Raw genomic sequence first — 22,119 nt, 5'->3', positions numbered from 1 at the left:
AAGTATATTTTATATATCTGTTCTTTATAAAAGGTGTATTTCTGGTGGCCATTCTCTTTTGTGGTGTAAGAGGAGAAGAAATGAGGGGTTGGGGTCAGGAGGATCTTCTACCCAATGACTGGGACTAGATCTCACCAGTAAGCTGGTAGAGCATAAGGCAGGATCACCAAGAAATAAACTACTCAGAATTTGGGCTGGAGTTTGTTTTTAGGGTTATGTTATATTGCCTAAGTTTTGGTGTACTGAGGTAAGATCAATAGTTTTTCAAGAAAATATTAAAATACCCTGGCCTACTAAGATTTTTCCATGGCTTAACTGAATTCTAGTTTAGTGCCATTAGAATTTTACCACTGTCTGGTTTAGTGCCATTAGAATTTTACCACTGTCTGGATAATTTCTATCTTGTGGTTTTATCTTGTTATTTTAAAAACAGCCTCAGGCAACCAGCATTGTTAGGATATATGAAAGCTAAAGAGAAATTTCCTCTTGGCTCTTTTAGGAGAACAAAAAGAAAAGGAGGCATAGACAGAAAGTAGGATTTGGGCCTAGGTTTTCAGAAGTAAACTGCTGCTCTTTTGTGATTTTTAGTTTGGGTCTTTAAGGTCGGCCTAAGGGTTTGCTGTCATGTTTTATTCTACACTGTCATTTATATATCCTGAACTGTGCCAGGCTCTTTCCTACCTGAGGCCTTTTGCATATTTTCCCCCTCTACCTGGATAGTCTTCCCTTTTTGCTTAAAAAAAACTGGTCTTTTCTCATCCTTTAGGCTTCTGCTAAAATGTCACCTCCTTAGAAAAGACTGCCCTGAGCAGATTATCAAAAATAAGTTTCCCCTCTTCTGTTTTTCTTTTTTAATCCCTGCATTCTGTTTCCTTCTCAGTACACAAAACATTTTGTATACTTTTCAATTATTTACTTATTTACATGCCTTCCGCTGGTCTGTAAGCTTCCTGAGGAGAGGCACCACCTGTTTTGTTTACCAGCGTATGGGCAGCCTTGAGCACAGTGCTGGTACTTGGTAGTTTCTTGCTAAATATGTTTTGAATGAATTAGTCAGTCAGACATTTATTGAGCACCTGTTAGGTGTTATCCATTATTTAGGTAATAAATATCCCAGATAGAACTCTGAACAAGATGTAGCACTCAAATTTCTAAAGAAGAGAGACTGAGACATAAGCAGATGGTTATGAAGCAGCGTAACTAGTTGTGGAGAATGCGTGGGGCATTAACTGAGCATGGGAGGGGTTCCTGATCTTGACTGTTCAGTGGAGGGTGCGGCTCTGTAGTTATGGCCTCCTCTTGTCCTTCTGCCATACCAGCCCTGTGTCATCAGTCCTTTCTCATTTTAGGTTCCCAAATATTAGTAGTTTCTCACCTTCTGTGAACAGTGACCCCACTATTCAGTTCTCAAAGCCTTCGTTGTACTCCTCTAGGTCCACCCTGTGCATGCACAGCTCAGGGTGACTCTGGGGTATGTGCCAGTTCATACACAGAATTAAAGGACCCACTTTTCTAGCTTGCTCCTCTTTAGGATTCCCACCTTACACTCTCCAGATCCCACGGACCACATTCATAGTTACAGTCAATGAGAGACAGAGGCCAATAGTGGGTTTACTCCCTCACCAGTGCTAGAAGTTCAACTTTTCTTGTTTTTTTTAAGCAGAAAATAATTTCATTTTTATTGTAGCAAAAGTCAATACAGACTGAAAGAAAACCCACAAAAATTCCAGAGAACCACCATAAGCCTTTTGCTCTTTCTCATTTTCCAGTTTTATAACAAACAAATAAATAACTTAAAAAATAATAGATTTATTGAGATACACAGTCAAGGCTTCTTAGTCATGGTAGTTATATTCTATAAAGTTGTTTCAAATACCAAGTTTGTAAATACTGAACCATTGCTCCTAGGGGAGATACAGGGTTAGGTTCCTGTGAGTCTCTGATCACATTGTCGTTAGCTGATCAGTACATTGCCTTTGTTTTATGTGAATTTCTGTTTAAAGACCCCTTATTTAATATACAGGGTGGGGCAAAAATAGGTATACAGTTGTATGTGAAACAGTTTATTCTTGTATTATTATTTATTAATTATTATATTCTTTTCCATGTGAACAACTGTAAGCCTACTTTTGGCCCACCCTGTATATTGTTGCTTCATTAACATTGAACTTGGGGCTAATAACTCATGCCTGAAGCTTATCTGATACATATATATCCTCCAGAAGACACATCACAGCCTTTTTATGCCTAGGAATACTAGGTAGTATTGTAGCACTGTGTTTGGGAGCCATTTTAAATAGCAAAATCACCAACAGAAAGCGAAAAAACTTGGCACTAAATGTGCCTTGAAAAGGATACTTGTTTACAGTATGAAGGCTGGAACAAACCTTGTTCAGCCTCAGCTGATAATGTGCACATCTGGCGACTCAAATTTTTCACAGCTCTGTGCGTGTCTGCAGATGACCACAAAAACACCGGGAGTATTGATTTCGGGATTTCAAATAAATTTTAGCAAATAGGTGCATTCATAAATAAGGAATATGTGAATAGGGAGGATTGACTATAATTTACATGCCCTACAATTCACCCATTTAAACTGTACAGTTCAGTGTTTTTAGTGTATTCAAAAGGTTGTGCAAACATTGCCACGACCAATTTCAGAACATTTCATCACCCCAAAGAGTCCTGTACCCATTAGCAGTCCTTTTTCCCTCACCCCCACCCCCAGCCCTAGCCCTAGGCAACCACTAGTCTGCTTTCTGTTTCTATAGACTGGCCTTTTCTGGGCATTTCATATAAATGGGATCATGCAATATATGGCCTTTTGTGGCTGGTTTATTTCACTGAACATCATGTTTTCAAAAGTTTGTTGACTTTGTAGCATGTGGCAGTACTTCATTCCTGTCCATTGGATAAAATTCTATTTTATGCTTTAGCACATTTTATTTATCAGTTGATGGACATTTGGGTTGTTTCCATTTCCTGGCTGTTCTGAATGATGCTGCTGTGAACATTTGTGTACAAGCTTTTTGTTGATAAATGTTTTCATTTCTCTTGGGCATATACATAGGAGTGGGATTGTGGGACATATGCCACTTTATGCTTAACCTTTTGAGGAGCTGCCACAGTGGTTTACAAAGCGGCTGTACTAGTGTTCATTCCCACCAGCAGTATATGAAGGTAGCCATTCTCTACATTCTTACCAACACTTGCTGTTACCTGTCTTTTTAATTATAGCCATCTTAATGGGTGTGATGTAGTATCTCATTGCGGTTTTGACTTTTATTTTCCTGATGGTTAATGATGAGCATCTTTGCATGTGCTTACTGGCCATGTGTATATCTTATTTGGAAAGCTGTCTATTAGATTCTGTGCCCAGTTTGTAATTGAGTTTTTTGTCTTTTGCTTATAGAATTATATGAGTTCAGTTATATGATTTACAAAGTTTTTTCCCCATTCTGTGGGTTGTCTTTTTACTTTTTTGATGGTTTCCTTTGCAGCACAAAAGTTTTTAATTTTGATGAAGACCAGTTTATCTGTTTTTTCTTTCGTGGCTTTTGATTTTGGTGTCATATCTAAGAAACCATTGCCTAATCCAACATCATGAAGATTTACTCTCATGTGTTCCTATAAGAATTTTATGTCTCTTACATTTAGGCCAGTGATTCACTTTGAGTTAATTTTTGTATATTTGTAGGTAGGGGTCCAACTTCATTCTTTTTCTTGTGAATATCTAGTTAAGGTAACACTATTTGCTGAAAAGATTATTCTTACCTATTGAATTCTCTTGCCACTCTCGTAAAAAGTCATTTGAGTGTGAATATAAGGGTTTATTTCTGAAATGTCATTTCTATTTTGTTGATCTATATGTCTATCCTTACGCTGGTACCACACTGTCTTTGATTACTCTACTTTTGTATTAAGTTTTGAAATTGGGAAGAGTGAATCCTCTAGCTTTGTCTTCTATTCCAGGATCATCTCAGCTATTTTGGGTCCCTTGCATTTTCATGAGAATGTAAGAATCATCTTGTCAGTTTCTACAAAGAATTCAGCTGAAGTTTTGATGGTGATTGCATTAAATCTGTTGATCAGTTTGGGGAGTATTGCCATCTTAACAACATTAAATCTTCCAAGCCATGAACATGAGGTGTTTTTCCATTCATTTAGATCTTCTTTCATTTCTTTCAACAATGTTTTTTAAGTTTCAGAGTATAAAATTTACACTTTCATTGTTAAAATTTATTCCTAAGGCCCTGGCCTGTGTGGCTCAGTGGTTAGAGTGTTGGCCTGAGCACTGAAGGGTAGGTCCTGTGTTTGATTCCCAGTCAAGGGCACATACCTGGGTTGCAGGTTTGAGACCCCGCCCCAGTTGGGGAGTCAGGGTGCGTGTGGGAATCAATCGTTTGATGTGTCTCTCTTACATCTCCCTCCCCCTCCCCTCCCCCTCCTCCTCCCCTCCCCCTCCCCGCCTCCCACCCTCTCTCTCCCCCTCTCCCCTCCTCCCTCCCTCCCTCCCTTCCACTCTCTCTAAAATAAAAAATCAATGGAAAAAATATCCTCAGGTGAGAATTAACAACAACAAAAAATTTAGTCCTAAATTTGTTTGTTTTTTGTTTTTGTTGTTAATCCTCACCTGAGGATATTCTTTCCATTTCTTTTCAAAGAGAGAGTGAAAGGGAGGGAAGGAGGGAGAGAGAGAGAAACATTGATGTGAGAGAGACACGTCTATTGGTTGCCTCCCGCATGAGCCCCGACTGGGGAGCGGGGAGTAAACCCACAACCCAGGCACGTACCCTTCACCGGGAATTGAACCTGGGACCCTTTGGTGCAAGGGCCAACACACTAACCACTGAGCAGCATGGGCCAGGGCCTAAGTACTTCTTGATGATATTATAAACGGATTTTTTCCTTAATTTTGTTTTCAGATTGTTCATTGCAAATATATAGAAATAAAATTGATTTTTGTATACTGATCTTGTATCCTGCAACTTTCCTAAAAGATAAACAACTTTTAAGCTAAAAAGGTAAAGGTAATTTTGAGCTTTTATTTCTAAAAGTTAGAGATAATTTGACCCGTGTGATGTCCAAGTTAAGTATAGCAAGTTACACCATAAGGCTTTCCTAGTAACATGGGAGAAATTAGTTCCAGTGTCCTTGCCATGTCGGTTATTTGTTATGATATTTTCAGGCTCCTCAAGAAATTCTCGGGAGAGTTGTATAAATGGAAATGCTTACGTATTTGAGACATTAAGGGCACTGGTTTTGTATCTTGGACTTCGACCCAGTCACACTCCTAATGGAATGATTCTAAGTGACCACTTAAGAAGAACGTTCTTGCTGAGCATTCAGTTTGTTACTGTTCCTGTGTGGTTTTGACTTGAACCTGGTTCTTTGGTTTATTGTGTTTTACTTGGTTATTTCATTCCAAAGCTGATCCCTTTCATTCCTGTTTTGATTTTACTCTTATATATATTTTGGTGTTTTATTCAGTTGGACTCGAGGTTGTAGGAGAAAAGACTCAGTAGATGAAAATACCAAAAGCATGCATGGCACTAGCTTTTGGCAGTTTTATCACTTGGTGTGCCTGGACTTTTTAACAGGTTTGTGATAAATGTCAATCAAGATTGAGCACTGACTGCCAAGCTCCACCGACGTTTCGGTTTGGAGCAGATCAAGAGGAAGACAGGAAAGAGGTATGTAACGATAATGGCTTTTGGACACCAGGGCTTCTACTGTAATAGTATTTGTGAAATTGGAGATAATTTGTTGTGTCCTAAGAATTAAGAGCTAATACTACAAATTCCATAGATAAAGGCAAAGAAATTACTTAAGTCATTATAATGTGCTAAACTTCTCTAAGCTCCTAAGATTTAGGGTACCTCGATGCAAAATCAGAGATGTGATCCTAGTGAATTTCTTCAGTTAGTGATATTTGCCATAATAACTTATTTAGAAGAAGAGTTTTAATTTATGGCTTCCTTTTTCCCCCCTTTTCAATCCAGAATTAGTTTAAAACCAACAGTTTTTATCACTGGCCATGCACTAGAACCAGATGTGGAGCTTTTTTTAGATATATTTTTTTCGGTGTCTGAAAAGTCAGGTTTGAGGCATCTGTGTTTTTAAAAAGTATCACTGATGATTGTGCTTTATCTTCAATATTGAGAATTGCTATTAGACTTTCAATGTTTTTACTAAAAGGACACAAGCTACTCAAAGGGCAAAAACATGTCTTTGTGTATACTAGTGCCTTGAGTAGCTTGTATCCTTAAGAGAGGATATCTAAATCCAGAGGTATGGACGTATCACACATAGTAGTAGTACTTGCTTTCATTATACCCGTTCCCTTTGAAAGTATGATGCTTTTATTTCCTTCAGTTCTCCTCCCCTCCCCATGTTAGGCTAGGCTTAGAGTATGCTTTTGTGGTGTGGTTTTAATTTTGAAAAGTTAGTGACTTGTTCTGTTATAAAGTACATTTCACATTCTGTGGCCCTGCTTCTGTGGTACTTACTACTTGGGAATGGTAAATACAGTATATGTTTTATCGTATCAGATATAGTCATTTCCTCAAGTGCTGTTGACAAGGGACTACACTAAGGGCAAACCAAATGAGTACTTCGTTCTCCGACTTGTCTGTAAATAGAATAGCTATGTACTTGAAAATATAAAGCTCCTGCTGTATGTGATATTATCTTGACCACCATAAGTAGGAGGAAATTAAGGACTTAGTTCCATGCGACTTCTATGTCATATAGTTTTCTTGTCTAAGGCACAAAGATATTTTCCTTCCTGGAAAGTGCCCTGAGAGCAGAATCTTAACAATCTTAACTTCTTCCCTTTAGCGTCAAAAGCGGTATCTGAGATACAGACGCCTTTTCATGGATATTGAAAGAGAGCAAGTAAAAGAGCAGCAGAGGCAAAAAGAACACAGGAAGAGAATTGAAAAGTGAGTTCTTTCACCTGCATGGTGATCCTTAAATTACCAGATTTCAGAAGCTAAGTTTTAGAAATAATCAGCTAGTGGTTTTTCCTTTTGACCCATAACAGGAACAACTATTTTTTATCTGGATAGAGGTATTAATAGATGGTTAAGAGCTATGTTTTTAAAATAGACTTTTTTTTTTTAAACAGTTGTAGGTTCATAGCAAAGTTAAGCAGAAAGTACAAAGAGTTCCCATTTACCTCTGGCCCCTGCACATGGACTGCCTCTTCTACTGTTAACATCCCGTACCACAGCGGGACATTTGTCACAACTGATAACCCTGTGTGGACACATTATAGTCCGCATTTTACATTCAGATTCAGTCTTGGTGTGGTCGGTTCTTACAGGTTTGACAAATGTATAATGACGTGTACCCATCAGTACAGTACCATGCGGAATAGTTTCACTGTTCCAAAACCCCAGGCGCCACCTATTTATTCATCTCTCCTTCCCCGGGCCCCTGGCAACTGCTCACCTTTTTACGGTCGCCATTGTTTGCTGTTTCCAGAATGCCACAGAGTTGTAATCACGCAGTATGTAGCCAGAAAGCCTTTTCAGTTGACTCCTTCCACTTAGTAATATGCTTTAAGGTTCCTCTAATGCCTTTTCATGGCTTGATAGCTCATTTCTTTTAGTGCTAAGTAATACTCTGTTATCTGAACGTACCAGTTTATCCATTCACCTGCTGGATGACATCTTGGTTTCTTCCAAGCTTTGGCAACTGTGAGTAAAGTTGCTATAAATATTCATATGCAGGTTTTATTTGGGCATAATTTTTTAACTGCTTTGGGTAAATACCAAGGAGTGCATTTGCCGGATTGTATGGTAAGAGTTTGTTTACTGTGGATAGAAACTGCCAAACTTTCTTTCAAAGTAGCCATACCATTTTGTGTTCCTCCAGCAGTGAATGAGAGTTGTTGTTCCACATCCACGTCAGCATTTGGTGTTGTCAGTGTTTTGGCTTTTGGCCATTCTAATAAGTATCTAGTAATATCTCATTCTTATAACTTGCAGTTCCCTAATGACATATGATGTGGAACATCCTTTCATATACAGTTGACCCTGGAACAGTGTAGGGGTTATGGGCACCCCTGCACAGTTGAAAATCAGCATATTACTTTTGACTCCCCTAAAATTTAACTGTAGTAATCTCATATCGATGGAGATTGGTTCTAGTACCCCTATGGATATCAAAATCTGTGGATGCTCAAGTCCCTTATATATGGTGGCACAGAACAATGCATATGACTCGGTATCTACCAAGTTTCTGTCTGTGGTGGCTGATGGAAACACCAGCAAACCTAGGGGATGCAAAGGGCCAACTGTATATTTATTGAAAAATATCCACATGTAAGTGAACCTGCTCAGTTGAAACCCATGTTGTTTAATGTTCAACTGTACTTACTTGTCATCTGTATATCTTCTTTGGTGAGGTTCCTGTTCAGGCCTTTATGCTATCTTTTAATTGAATTTTTAGTTGAATTTATTTGGGTTACATTGGTTAATTAAATAGGTTTCAAGTATACAGTTTTATAATCCATCATCTGCATATTGTATTGTGTGTTTTACACCCATAGTCTAGTCTCCTTCCATCACCATTAGCCCTCCCTTTACTGTCTTCTCCTTCCCCCTGTTCCCCTTTCCCTCTGGTGATCCCCATGCTGTTGTCTGTGTCTATGAGGTGTGTGTGTCTTTTTTTTTTGCAGGCTCCCAAGCACCCCCTTGACAGCTGTCAGTCTGTTTTCTGTATCTATGAGTCTGTTTCTATTTTTGTTTGTTTATTTTGTTTTTCCATTCAGTAGATTGTCTCTTCATTTTGTTAATGGTTTCCTTTACTGTGCAAAGACCCTTTAGTTTGATATAGTCCCATTTGCTTATTTTTTGTTTCCCTTGCCCAAGGAAATAGATCACATCAGAGCATGACCCAATTGACTCCACAAGCTGCACACCCAAAGGGAGATCTCCCATAACACTTAAAGAATTAAATCAGTTATTTAAAATCTTATTAAAAAATTCAAGCTCAGATCCAGGCTCACATGTCTTCTCTAACAGATTTTTTCCAAATATTTAAGGGAAAAAATATTGCTAAGTTTTACATATACTATTCTAGAGAATGGAAAGGAGGAAATACTTTCCAAATAATTGCTGGTCTCTACCAGCATAAACATTACTAGAAAGCAACATTACAGACTGATTTCTCTCATGAACATTAATGTAAAAGTCCCAAGTAAAATATTACCCAGTGACCTTTGAGAGGGGCATTACTGAAGGCCCCTATTCTTGGAGCTTCTGCCTGAGCCTCTGCCTCCTGCCCCAGGGCAGCAGCTTAAATACCCCTGAACTTCTCCTAAGTCATAAACCCAATGGAAACAAAGCTTTTTGCAGTATCACCGATAATGGAAAAAAAATGACTAAAAACATTCCAAGATGTTTTAGAATTATCTTTGGATGGTGGAAATAAATATATATTTTTTTCTAGTCATTCTGCATTTGTTAATTTTCAACATTTTTTTAATCATCAGTATATTTGACTTTGGGAGCCTAAGCAATATCTGCACTGTAAGGGGCCCCTTGCTGCTGAATGCCCTGTTTATTTTGCAATAGAGAGTACAAGGACTTCTGAAATATTTGTGTGATCAATCCCCTAATGAGAATTGTTTTTCTGTGAGATGTTTTATAGTTCTTTTGATATGTTTTTATTCTCACATACTTTTTTCCTCCATTGAGGTATGTTATAATACTGTTGTCCTTAAAGCAACTTGACGAAACTGCTCTAATGGAAAAAGTTTGTGTGGTATGTGTGTTTTGGATTGGGTAGAGGAAGCTTGGAAAAATCCTCATGAAGTTGTCTAAGATAGCCTTTAGGCAGGATCCTTTTTAAACATTTTAAGCATTTTTCTATTCTTAATGTTCTTTAGGATATAATTGTATAATCTCCCTGGATAAATTTCAGAATCTAAAGATGTTGGCTCAGAAGTTCACTCTTATATGTAGGCCAGATTTGTCTTACTATAAGCTAGTTGTTTAGCCATAATTATGATCTGATCTGCATCAAAAAAACTTTCAGTTCTATAGTACCCATATGTAAGCATTGTACAGACTCGTCAGGCAAAAGATAGAATGGAAATTTAGTTCATTTAACTGAAGCTAAGACATCCTTGATATGGGTATTTTATGTCTAACCTAAATCTTTTTATGACATGTCTAGCACATGGCATACTCAGTGGGGAATTCTTTAGCTATACTGCTGACCTTTTTTGAAAGCTCTTCTGTTTAAGGCTTTTGTTTTATTGCCATTTTCTCATTGGATAATCTTTTTCTTCTTAGATTTATATGCTTGATCCTAGAAAAAATATGAAGGTCTCTGTCTTACAAGTGGTATCAGAAAATTAAATCTTGCTGATAGTTTGCAAATAATTAAAAATTATTTTTGGCTTTTTCCTGGTTGAAGAAACTAAATTATTTGTGCTTTTTGCATGGAGGTTATATGATTTAACTTAAAGACAAAATACTTTAGCAGTATTCTGCTTTCTAAACAGGAACTGATAAAAGCTGCTTTACTTCATTCAGCTGTAATAAGAATCAAATGATATGTCCTTACTCATTCATTTAGCAGCTATTTATTGAGCATCTATTACCTGGTAGACATGATGCTAGACTTAGGGGGTGCAAAAAATGAAAGACATGATCCTACTATTCAGGGATCTTACTGACTAACGGGGAAGCAGATAAATGAACAGATAATTACAATACTGTATATTAAGTATTACAAGACAATATAGCATGTGGTTAAGAACATGGAGAGAGATGTGTTCAAGTTCCTGCTCTGCTGCCTACCAGCTGTGTGACTTTGGGAAAGTTACATCGGTGAGCCTTAGTTTCTTCTCTATAAACCAGGGATAATAATGGTATTATACCTCATAAAGTTGCTGTGAGCATTAAATGAGATAACATGTAAATATGCTTAATACAGAACCTGGCATGTAGTATGTGTTCAATAAATATTAGTTGCCAAATATTTAAGGGAAAAAGTTTTACATAAAATATTCCAGAGAATAGAAAACAGGGAATACTTCCCAAATAATTATAGAGGCCATTATAACCTTAATACCAACCTAACAAGGACATTTATAAAAAAGCAATGTTACTAATTTCTCTTATAAAAACCTCAAGTAAAAGAAAGTATTTTCATAATATCATTAGAAGAAAAAAATTACAAGACTACATGAGAGCACAGAGACTGTGTTTTGAACCCAAAATTTGGGATATGATGTAGCAGGCCAGGGAAGACTTCCTGAGCTGAGTTTTGAAGGATTAGAAGCAGTAGTATGAGAGAAAATGCTAATTGGGTTGGGGAAAATAATACATGGGAATTCTAGGCAAAAGGAAAAGCATTGTAAAAATATTGGCTCTTGAGAGAATGTGACACTTCTGACATTGATGGGATTGGGACTAATGTAATGGCAGGAGATGAGCCTTAAGACATAAGGACAAGGACAGACAAGGTCGTAAAGAGCTTTGTATGTCATGAGAAGGAATTTGGATTTTATCCTGAAAACAGGAGCCTTGTAGAGGCATTGTAGGGAATAGATAAGATGACTGGAACTAGATGTTAGATTATTGAAGTAATACGCTTAGAAGAAGAGAGGTGAAATTAAATTTTTTAAAAGATTATTATATATTAAGTCTTTACTGTGTGTCAAGCACTTTACATGATCTTCTCTAATTAATGTATAATCCTGCAGGGTAGTGGTAACCACTATTCATTGAGTGTTTACAGAGGCATTAGGTCATTTCTTCACTCCAGTAACCTTATGAGGTAAATTTTATTCTTTTCATTTACAGATGAAAAAAATGAACCCTAGAGAGGTTAAGGAATTTGCCTAAGATCTCACTTAGCAATGGCAAAACTGGGATTCAACCCCAGATCCATTTGACTCCATCACCTAACATCTTTGGAGTCTGTAACACCGCCTTTCAGATAAGCCAGGGCCAGGGATGCAGTGAGGAAGAGGCAGTTTTAAGAGCATAAGAGAGAGAATTGATAAGATTTTGTCAGATAACTCCAGGATAAGTTTCAGGTTTATAGTTTAGGCCAACAGGTAAATGGGGTACTACTATAAAACAGATTTGCCGTGGAGGAGGAGGGTAAGCAGAGGTAGGGAATATACATTTAGTTTGGAGCATATTGGGTTTGACATGCTTAAAAGAAATCCAAGTAGATAGTCCAGTAGGAAATATTGTTATTTTTAGTAATGATTTAAGAAATCACTAAGAAAGAATACTATCAGAATCAAGAAATGGGGAAATAGGAAGGTTGAACAGAAAAACAGTATCAGCAGGCAGAGATTTAGGCCATGTTAAATTAGACCTTAATCCTGTTTGGTCAAAGAGGAAGATTTCTTCTACCTCCTTGAGAAGTTAGCTTTCTAACAGGCACCTCTTTAACTCCTGAAATAAACCTGTTTCTTAATCTTAGAAGCACAGTTCCTTTTATTTGAAAGTAACGGGATTGATAAATTTTTGTGATTGCTCAAGGAGAAAGAATCCATAGAGACAAAAAATAAAATTAAAAAAATGATAGCCCTTATATTTGGTTTCAGACCTCTATTTTAGTCTAACTACACACAGGGTAGTAATATTTTATATTCTTACTTCCTTTAAAAAAATTTTAAAAACTCACAGTTGACATTCAATATTATATTCGTTTCAGATATACAACATAGTGGTTAGACATTTATATAACTTACAAAGTGTCCCCCCTAATAAGTCTAGTACTCACCTGGCACCATACAGTTATTACAGTATTATTGACTATATTCCCTATGCTGTACTTTACATTCTCCTGACTATCTTGTAATTGCCAATCTGCACTTCTTAATCCTTCCCCTTTCCCCCATCCCCTGACCCCCAATCACCCTCCCATCTGACAACAACCAGTTTGTTCTCTGTATCTCTGAGTTTGTTTCTGTTTTGTTTGTTTGTTCTGTTATTTAGACTCCACATGTAAGTGAAATCATATGGTATTTGTCTTTTTCTGACTTATTTTACTTATCATAATACCCTCTAGGTCTATGTTGTTGCAAATGGTAAGAGTTCATTTTTTATTTATGGCCGAGTAATATTCCATTGTATATATGTAGCACATCTTTATTCAGTTGTCTGTCCATGAACACTTAGGTTGCTTCCATATTTTGGCTATCGTATATGAAACGTTGTTGTCTCTTGTTGCAGTCTTTGTTTTAAAGTCTATTTTGTCTGATATAAGTATTGCTATCCCAGCTTTTGTTGTTGTTTTCGTTTGCATGAAATATCTTTTTCATCTCTTTACTTTCAGTGTGTGTGTCTTTCGATCTGAAGTAGGTCTCTTATAGACAGCATATATGGTCTTGTTTCCTTATCTATTCAGCTACCCTGTGTCTTTTGATTAGAGTATTTAATCCATTTACATTTAAAGTGATTATTGATAGGTATGTATTTATTGCCATTTTATTCTTTATAATTATGCCCCCTCCCTTCTTAAAGAAGTCCATTTAACATTTCTGGTAATACTGTTTTGGTGACAATGAACTTCGTTAGTTTTTTCTTTTCTGAGAAGTTCTTTATGTCTCCTCTGATTCTAAACGACAGCCTTGCTGGGTAGAATAATCTTGGTTGTAGGTCCTTGCATTTCATCAGCTTGAATATTTTGTATCAGTCTCTCTGGCCTCCAAAGTTCCTGTGGAGAAATCAGCTGGCAGTCTTATGGGACCTACCTTGTTTGTAATTCTTACTCGCTTTTACTAGAAGTCTGACAGTGGTTTCAGAATACCTTTGGCATACCGGCGAACCACTATAATTGTACTCACGTCAGTTTCTGGAAATATTGACACGTTGATTTCTGACCTACTTTAGTTTCTGTTGTGTATAAGTAAAAGGTATATTTATGCAAGACGCCTTAAAAACATCAGAAAAGATTAAAAACTTATAGAATAATTGTTTTTTTGTTTTGTTTTTAAATATATATATATATATATTGATTTCAGAGAGAGGAAAGGAGAGGGAGGGAGAGTGAGAGATAGAAACATCAATGATAAGAGAGTCATTGATCAGCTGCCTCCTGCATGCCCTTGACTGGGGATCAAGCCCGCAACCCGGACATGTGCCCTGACTGGGAATTGAACCCTTATTGCCTGGATCCTAAGTCGATGCTCAACCGCTGAGCCACGCCCGGCTGGGCTAGAATAATTGTTTATACCAACTTTTTTAGGTAGCTTTGTCATTTTTGATTTTATGATCCTTTCTGTAACTACTATATGGCAGTAGTTCTTGACCTGAGAATCTGACCAAAGCTGTGGATTCTTTTCCCAGAAAATACCATTGAAACGCTATGGTGGAGATTTCAAATTGGCAGGTAGTTAAATAGGTTTGAATCTTGGGAATGGTTTATGTTGGAGCTGTAGCTTTATAAGTTACAGGTGGTGGATGGTAACTGAAACAGGAAACATAGGTAAAGTCACTTAGGCAGAAGGTATAGAGTAAGAAGTGGAGAATGCTTAGATATATTCTATTTCTGTTCATGTGCTGTGACTTTAGAAGGCCACAAAGTATTTTAATATCTAAGATTTTTTTCCTTCCTTGAGTCAATTTTTGCTTCTTTGGGTACAGTATTGTCCCTGTTTGTGTTAGATCAGTGATTTTCAACCAGTGTGCTGCAAGAATTTTTAAAACATGCAATACCTGGCTATTTAGTCTGAGGCTCTGACCTCTTTTCCCTTAGATTGTTAAGTAAAAAAACAAGATCAGCCAATACAATAGCCATCCATTGTGAATGAATAAAAATTATACCTACTTTTTTTGTCAGATCTGCAAAAAATATGTTTCTTGGTGTGCCGCAGAATTTTAGTAATTAGTTTATGTGTGTCATGAGATGAAAGAGTTTGAAAATTGCTGTGCTAGATGGATTAAATGAACTGTATAGGTCATTGACCTTAGAGAAAGCTGTTTCATGGAGCTATTCTGGGCCTTAAAGCCACATGGAGTGGTGAGGAGGATATCGGGAAATGCAGACAGAAAGCCTAGACAACACTTGAGATGCTTGACAGGAGAGGAGTGCTTGGGCTCCGGGAGGGGGAGGGCCGAGTGCATCATTTGTAGTAACTGTCCTGTTCTTAAGACCTAAGGTGCCAACATTTGAAAAACAGTGCTGATCTGTTTCCTTGGCTCTTAGTCTACTAGTATAGAGAGTGGTTGGTATAGAGAATTATAACAATGACTTAGCTTTTCTGTTGTCATTCACTTGGTTCCATTTAAATTTCACCAATGAAAGCCTCAATTTGATTAATTATCTCCAGAAAAATCTTTTTTTATTTGCAAGTCAGTTGTGAATGAGCATGTGCCTGTTTTGACCTCTTCTTACATTGCCTTTCTCACATTCACTGCCTTATATGTTTTACATCTTGATCTTCACAGGTATAAAAGCATATTTCTCTGCCCATGTTTCAATAATGGGATTCTCACCTCTGCCCTATTACAACTTTATATTGCACTTGAATTTGAATCCTATGAATTTGAATCCTGTGAAAGCTATGTTTACGTTCCATACTCATTGAGGAAAACTCAGTTTAGATTTAAGCAGCTGTAGCTCAGGAAAGAACAGCAGGCATGGGAGAACAGTTGTAAGAAAACCCTTGTTTAAAGTAGCCTTAACACTCTGCTAGAGGTGGCCTGTGATTAGCCGTCAGAATTTGGATGCACTTAGTTGTTCATACAACATAGCTATTGTGTCTCTTGTACTTTTCCAGTGCTTGATCTTTTAGCCTTTGTAGGACTGTCCTGGGTTTTAATGTGTACCTGTGTTGATCTTACTAAAAGGAGGGCCTTAATACCCCTGGAGTAATTAGGCTGCTATTAACCGATAGCCCAGAATTTTCAGTAGTCAGTGATTTATTAAAGAGGTATATGAGTATGAATTGACCTCATACTATTGTTCAGAAAACAATAGCTCATTTGTTTCAAAGTAATTTTTAGCAACTAAAATTATCAGCATATGTTTATAAGTTCTAGTCCTGAGTTAGTCATATTTCTTAACAAAAGCTCTTAAGTTTCTTATGATTTTCTCAGTGAGCTACTCATTTCCTCTCTACTTGTAGATGGCTTTTAAAATAAGTAGAGTTGATATTTAATAAACTGCACATATTTAAAGTATAAACTTAGCTGTTTTGACATATATATATACATGAAACCATTACCATAGTCAAGATAGTGAAAATATCCATCATCCTCAAAAGTTTCTTGTGCCCTTGGCAGTCCCTCCTTTCTGCCCTCCTTGACCCCCTTGTCCCCAGCCAACCACTGGTTTGCTTTAGGTCACTACAGATTAGTTTGAATTTTCTAGAATCACACAGTGTATATATACTCTTGTGCTCAGCATCTTTTACTCAGCATTGTTATTTTGAGATTCATCCTTACTGTTGTGTGTATCAAGAGTTCATTCCCTTTTGCTACTGAATAGTATTCCATTGTATGGATATACCACAATTTGTTTATCCATTCATGGGTTTCCAGTTTTTGGCTATTACAGATAAAGCTGCAATGAACAGTCATGTACAAGTCTTTTAAAATATGTTACCTTTTCTCTTGGGTAAATACCTGGGAGTGGAAAGCCTGGTCATGTGATAGGTATAAATTTCATTTTGTAAAGAAACTGTCAAACTGTTTTCCAAAGTGGTTATCCCATTTTATATTATACCAGCAGTGTCAGAGAGTTCAAGTTTCCTTACACCTTCACCAATACTTTATATAGTCAGTCCTTTTTACTTTAGCCATTTGTATGTAGGTGTGTAGCGGTATCTTATTGTGGCTTATTTTGCATTTCCTGAAGGACTAAAGCTCTTGAGCATCTTTTCAAGTGTTTGTCATCTGTATATTGTTTTTTGGTGAAATGTCTGTGCAAACCCAAATTTTAAAATTAGTTGTCTTATTGTTGAGTTTTAAGTTTTTAAATTAATGTAGATGTAAGTCCTTTATCCAGTATATGCTTTGCAAAAATTTTCTCTTAGCCCGTGACATGTCTTTTCATTTTTAAAAAAGAATTGTTTTTATTGATTTCAGAGAGAGGAGGGGAGAGAGAGACAGAAACATCAATCAGCTGCCTCCTGCACACCTCCTCCCGGGGATTGAGCCTGCAGCCCGGGCATGTGCCCTGACTGGGAATCAATCTGGCGGCCTCCTGATGCACGGGACGGCGCTCAACCACTGAGCCACACCAGCTGGGCCTCTGTATATTGTTCTTATGTGCTGATTCTAATGACTGTCAGTTCTGTGTTGGTTTCAGTTGATGATTGTCTTCATGAAGAGTGTGACTCCTTCCTCTTTGCTTGCGGGGTCATCTTTGATGAGATGTCCACCGTTACAAATTTTACTTTGTCGGTTGTTGGATATCTTTGCATTCTTACAAACTTTCCTGAGCTTTGTTTTTGGATGCAGTTAAGTTACCTCAGGCTTTGCTTTTACCGTTTGTTAGGTGTGTCTGGAGCAGTGTTCAGTCCAGGACTAATTGTTACTGCCCACTACCGAGGTAGGTCTTCCTGAACACTCCCAGCACCCTGTGCGTTCTGAGTTTTTAAGTCTGACTGGTGGGACAGGCACTGGCCCTGCTCCATGAGCACAAGGTGCTGCTTCCTGCCACCCTTTTAGATGGCTCTGGCCTTGCCTCGGGTCCTTGCCTCACATGCATGCATAGTACTCTGTTGTGTGTTTGAAGGACCCCTCTGTGGACCTCTGGAGTTCTCTCTCGGAGCAGCTCTCTCCTCTCTGGTATTGTCTTGTGAACTCTAGTTGCCTTTGTGTCCCTGGCCTTTCAGCTTCCGCTCCTCAGCTCAGGGAATCCGCTAGGCTCTACCGCAGCTGCCCTGACCTATCCTGCTGCCTGGAAACTTCCAAGTCAGTCAGCTTGGGCAGTTATAGGGCTCCCCTCATTTGTTTGCCATCTGTCAAGGATCACTGTCTTTCATTGCCTGATGTCCAGAATTTTGAAAATTATCATTTTTTGTATTTTGCCTGCTTGATTGGTTAGTTGGTTGATTGACTTGTTATTTATATATTTGGTTGTGTAGGATGGGAGGGCACATCTGGTTCCTGGATCCGGTTACTCCATTTCTGCCAAAAACAGAAGTCCTGTCTACTTGTAGTTTTAACCCGAGAAAGCTCTTGTACTTGGATTCTTCCGGGAAAGCTCTTGATAGTAACCGCTATCCATTTGAGATACCGAGCTGCAGGTCCCCTCAGGTCAGCCAGCAGGAGTGTTTGAAGCCGTTCTAGAGTGTGGAACTGATTTTCTGACTCCTTAGTTCTGGGAATTTCTTGAGTTAGTTGGGCCTAGAAACTGATTTTAAATAATGATTTTATAAAATTCCTAACCATATTATGATTTTATTCTCAGAATTAAGGAAAAGAAAGAGCAGCAGCGCCGTGCCGAAGAGCAGAGGATGTTAAGAACGAGCCTCCCTGAAGAGCATTATTCAGGGGAGAAGATCAGCGAGATGTTAGCCCGGCTGCGGCTCGAGGAAGCGAAGGGGGCTGGAGAGAGAGAGCGGCGGAGAGCGAAGGAGCGCCAGAGGTACCCGGGAAGCGCTGCCTGAGCGGCGGCGTCCAGAAGAGACGTCAGCAAGTCTGTTCTTCTCCTACGGGAGCTGACCGTGCCTTTCGCACTTGGGGCACAGCCTCGCCAGGTCTTTCTCCGGACCCCGCTCGTCCTAGTGCTGCCCTCTGAGGCAGAGAGGCGGACGGCGCGGGTGCGGGCTGTGACAGCCGCGGGGGCAGGGAGATGAGGGCGCTCCCCCTCCCAGTGCTCACCCATCGCTGTGTGTCCGCAGGTACGTAGAAGCGTTAAGGGCCCAGATCCAGGAGAAAATGCGGCTGTACAATATCACTTTACCTCCGCTGTGCTGCTGCGGCCCTGACTTCTGGGATGCTCATCCTGATACCTGTGCCAACAACTGTATTTTCTATAAAAACCCCAAAGGTAAGTTTCTTAAAGGAATGGTTGGGGCCTGGTAGCAGTTTTTTGAAAAGTAGTGATTGTAGTAATTTAGCATTATTGAGTGCTTACTATGTATCAGAGACTGTTATAACCCCTTTACAAAGCATCTCTGAGGCAGTAAAAATAGGTTATAGTGAGTTATGTTTCTCTTCGAGATTTGTTGTCGTCTTTTCTCCATTTATGCTGGGGAAATGTTTCCAGCTTACTCCACTGTAGGAAGACGGGTTCCGGGTTCTCCTGGAAATGAAGAATAGTAGAGCTCGCCAGTGACCATGAAGTTAGGCCTCTGCCTAGTTGAATTCCCTTTTATCCAAATACTTTATTTAATGTTATCTAACACAGACTTACCACACATACCCACATTAGACTGCCAGGTTGCCAGGGGACACTGAGGAACAGGGACTGGTATAAACCCTGTCTTTCCCAGGAATCCCAGCTAGAGAAATGGAGTCCTTCCTATTGTCACTAATGTTTCTGTTTCCTGTCCATCCTTAGATGCTTGGTTTACATAATGTGGAGGTTATGTAGGCTTGATGCACACGCTGAAAATATTGCAAGTATTTGTATTCCAAGTGCCTCATCCTTGTGACAGGAGTTTCTTATCAGTTCTGTGAGTTATATTTTAAAAACACAGATCTGATGCTACCATTCCCCTGTTCTCAAATCTCTAGGTTTTTACAGTACAAAGCGCATGGCATATTTGGCATATTTTCTCTCTGGCCCGAGGCAGGACGTCAGCCTCATCTAACATGCTATTGTCACACACCAGTACATGTCACATTTTTTGTTACACCTTTGGCACCTCACACATGGATTTCCCTGCCTAGAATGTCTTCTTTCCTTTACTCTGGTTAAACCTTTAAGACCACCTTAAATGTCTACTTCTGGAGATCTTTTCCATCCTCTCTCGGATAGTTTTAATTCACTCCGAACTTCATTATGTGGTGACATTTTATGTATGTCTCCGGTTTAGAGGTATTGCACTGCAGTTATTTTTGTCTGTCCTCTCCCTTATCTTTTCCGTCCTCTCGGGGTGCTTGGCATATAGTAAGTACTCAGTAAATATTTATTCAATGGATGGTTAAAGTTAATACCTTTGAGACTGGGTAGAGGAGCAGTAGTAATAGGAAAGAGGTTGGGAGAGTTGTGTAGACGTGACTTCATTCATCACTGTCCAAACCTTTATTTGCAGCATATACCCGGGCACTGCATTCAGTCATTAATTCCTGTGATACCCCTGAGGGGAACTCAGCTCTTCGAGCCGCCATTCATAATTTTGCTTCTGCACACAGACGGACTATGAAAAATGTATAATAAGAATGTGAAATCAACTGTTAGTATTTCAGCCTTCACTTAAAATCGACTCTCTGAGAGATTATTTAGGTAAAGCTGTTAAAGTGTGTAAGATGTGTAATCTGGAAAGAAAGCCCCACGTAACAACTGTCTCTACAATTAGATTGGAGCCGTTGTTTCAGTCTCCTTGGGACCTTGATGGAAAGTTGACTTCCAAACTTGTCTCTTTGCTTGAACCATGTGGAGTCTGTTTTAAAAATGATCAGTCAGACCAGTGAGGTTTATCTTACTTTGCTCTGCTCTGATCAGAAGAGATCATGAGAAATCTTTGTGATTATCTCATTTATTGTCTTTCCAAAACTGTACCTTTGAATCTTGGCAAAATTGAAAATGTCTGGATGAAGCGGAAAAGATGATGATGAAATGGGTTTCTGCGCATCAGTGGCCATCTAGATTGCTGTTTGCTTTTCTAGTTGCGTTTAACAGAGATGAGAAGAATTTGAATTTGATGCACTTTTCCCCCTCAAAAATCTCTTCTCTCTTTTTTTAACTTATTACCCGTTTCCCCATTCAGTGACATTGGACAAAACCCTTTTTAATTTTATAATTTTCATTGCCAAAAAATGGAAAATAAACCCTCTGTCGTTTCAGCATCTTCTGTGTGAATAATTGTGAGTGACATTTCAAAAAGTGAGTCTGAGGTCCGAGTGAGTAAAATCCTGCCTTAGTTCCCAATCTTTTAAAAATTTGGTGAATGGCATACCTTCAGAGCAGATGAAATAAAAATTGCTATAGTTAGTATGAATTTGTTATTTCTTTGCAGTGCTTTCTGACATAAAATATGAAAAGGTTTAATGTTATGAATTAAAAACATACCAGCAGTTTCTTTTTCATACTTTCTCTAATGATCAGCGTTGAAGAGGCACTTAGATTATGTCTCAAAAACACCTAAACACCTAGCCAGGACATTGAAAATAAGAGTCACAATTACCCGCGTGACAAGATTTATTGGTTATTTAACCAGATTCATTGTCCAGTTCAGTCAGAATCCTTAAGGAACTATATCTTTGATTCTGCCTTTAAGAGTGGGTTTTTTTTTAAACAGCTTTATTAAGATACAATTCATGCCCGGCTGGACGTGGCTCAGTGGTTGAGCGTCGACCTAGGACCCAGGCTATTGGGGTTCGGTTCCTGGTCAGGGCACATGCCCGGGTTGCGGGCTAGGCAGCCGATCAATGACTCTCTTATCATTGATGTTTCCATCTCTCTCTCTCCCCCTCCTTTCCTCTCTCTGAAATCAATAAAGATATATTTAAAAAAAAAAAAAAGATATAATTCATGTACCATCTGATTCACCTTTTTGAAATGTGCAATTCAATGGTTTTTAGTATATTCTAGGGTTGTTGCAACTATCACCACTATCAAAGTTTAGAACACTTTTGTCACCTTAAGAGGTGCCTCCGTGATCCAGCAATCCCACTTCGAGGTCTCTATCCAACAGAATGATTGTGGTGGCAGAGGATGTTCATGTAGTAGTTTTCCTGCAACAACAAACATCAGAAAGCTGGTTCACGACATACATATTTTCCTGCACCGTCCAACCTAAAACAGCTTGCGCCAATTGCTTTAATTTAGTCAACTGTGTGTTCTCTCCCTTGCATTGATCCAGTTTATTACTTACTTGTCCAGGCCTCACCCTTGCCTTTTATGATGGGCATTAATAAGACTGTCATCTTTTTTTTAGAGAGAAAAAGGGGTGGTGCGGGGGAGGAAGCGTTCGTCGGTTGCCTCCCTCACAGGCCCCAACCTGGGATCAAACCTGCA

General features: G+C 38.6%; 1 protein-coding gene across 4 annotated transcripts in view; it reads left to right on the top strand.

Moving 5' to 3' along the window:
- Nucleotides 1-21,609, top strand: part of CCDC15 (coiled-coil domain containing 15) — a 40,740-nt gene extending 19,131 nt beyond the window's left edge. For 3 of the 4 annotated variants that reach the window (XM_081122647.1, XM_081122649.1, XM_081122650.1), the window contains 5 exons: nt 5,601-5,693; nt 6,841-6,944; nt 18,403-18,579; nt 18,836-18,984; nt 20,195-21,609. In XM_081122647.1, the coding sequence (XP_080978773.1) occupies nt 5,601-5,693; nt 6,841-6,944; nt 18,403-18,579; nt 18,836-18,984; nt 20,195-20,316 (645 nt within the window). In that variant the 3' untranslated portion in view covers nt 20,317-21,609. The remainder of the gene's footprint in view (nt 1-5,600; nt 5,694-6,840; nt 6,945-18,402; nt 18,580-18,835; nt 18,985-20,194) is intronic. The other variant, XM_081122648.1, reaches the window with a different exon arrangement.
- The last annotated feature ends 510 nt before the right edge of the window (nt 21,610-22,119 follow it).

Source organism: Miniopterus schreibersii (genome assembly GCF_964146895.1).
Source record: "Miniopterus schreibersii genome assembly, chromosome: 20".
NCBI lineage: Eukaryota > Metazoa > Chordata > Mammalia > Chiroptera > Miniopteridae > Miniopterus > Miniopterus schreibersii.
This window is presented reverse-complemented; position numbering and strand designations above follow the sequence as displayed.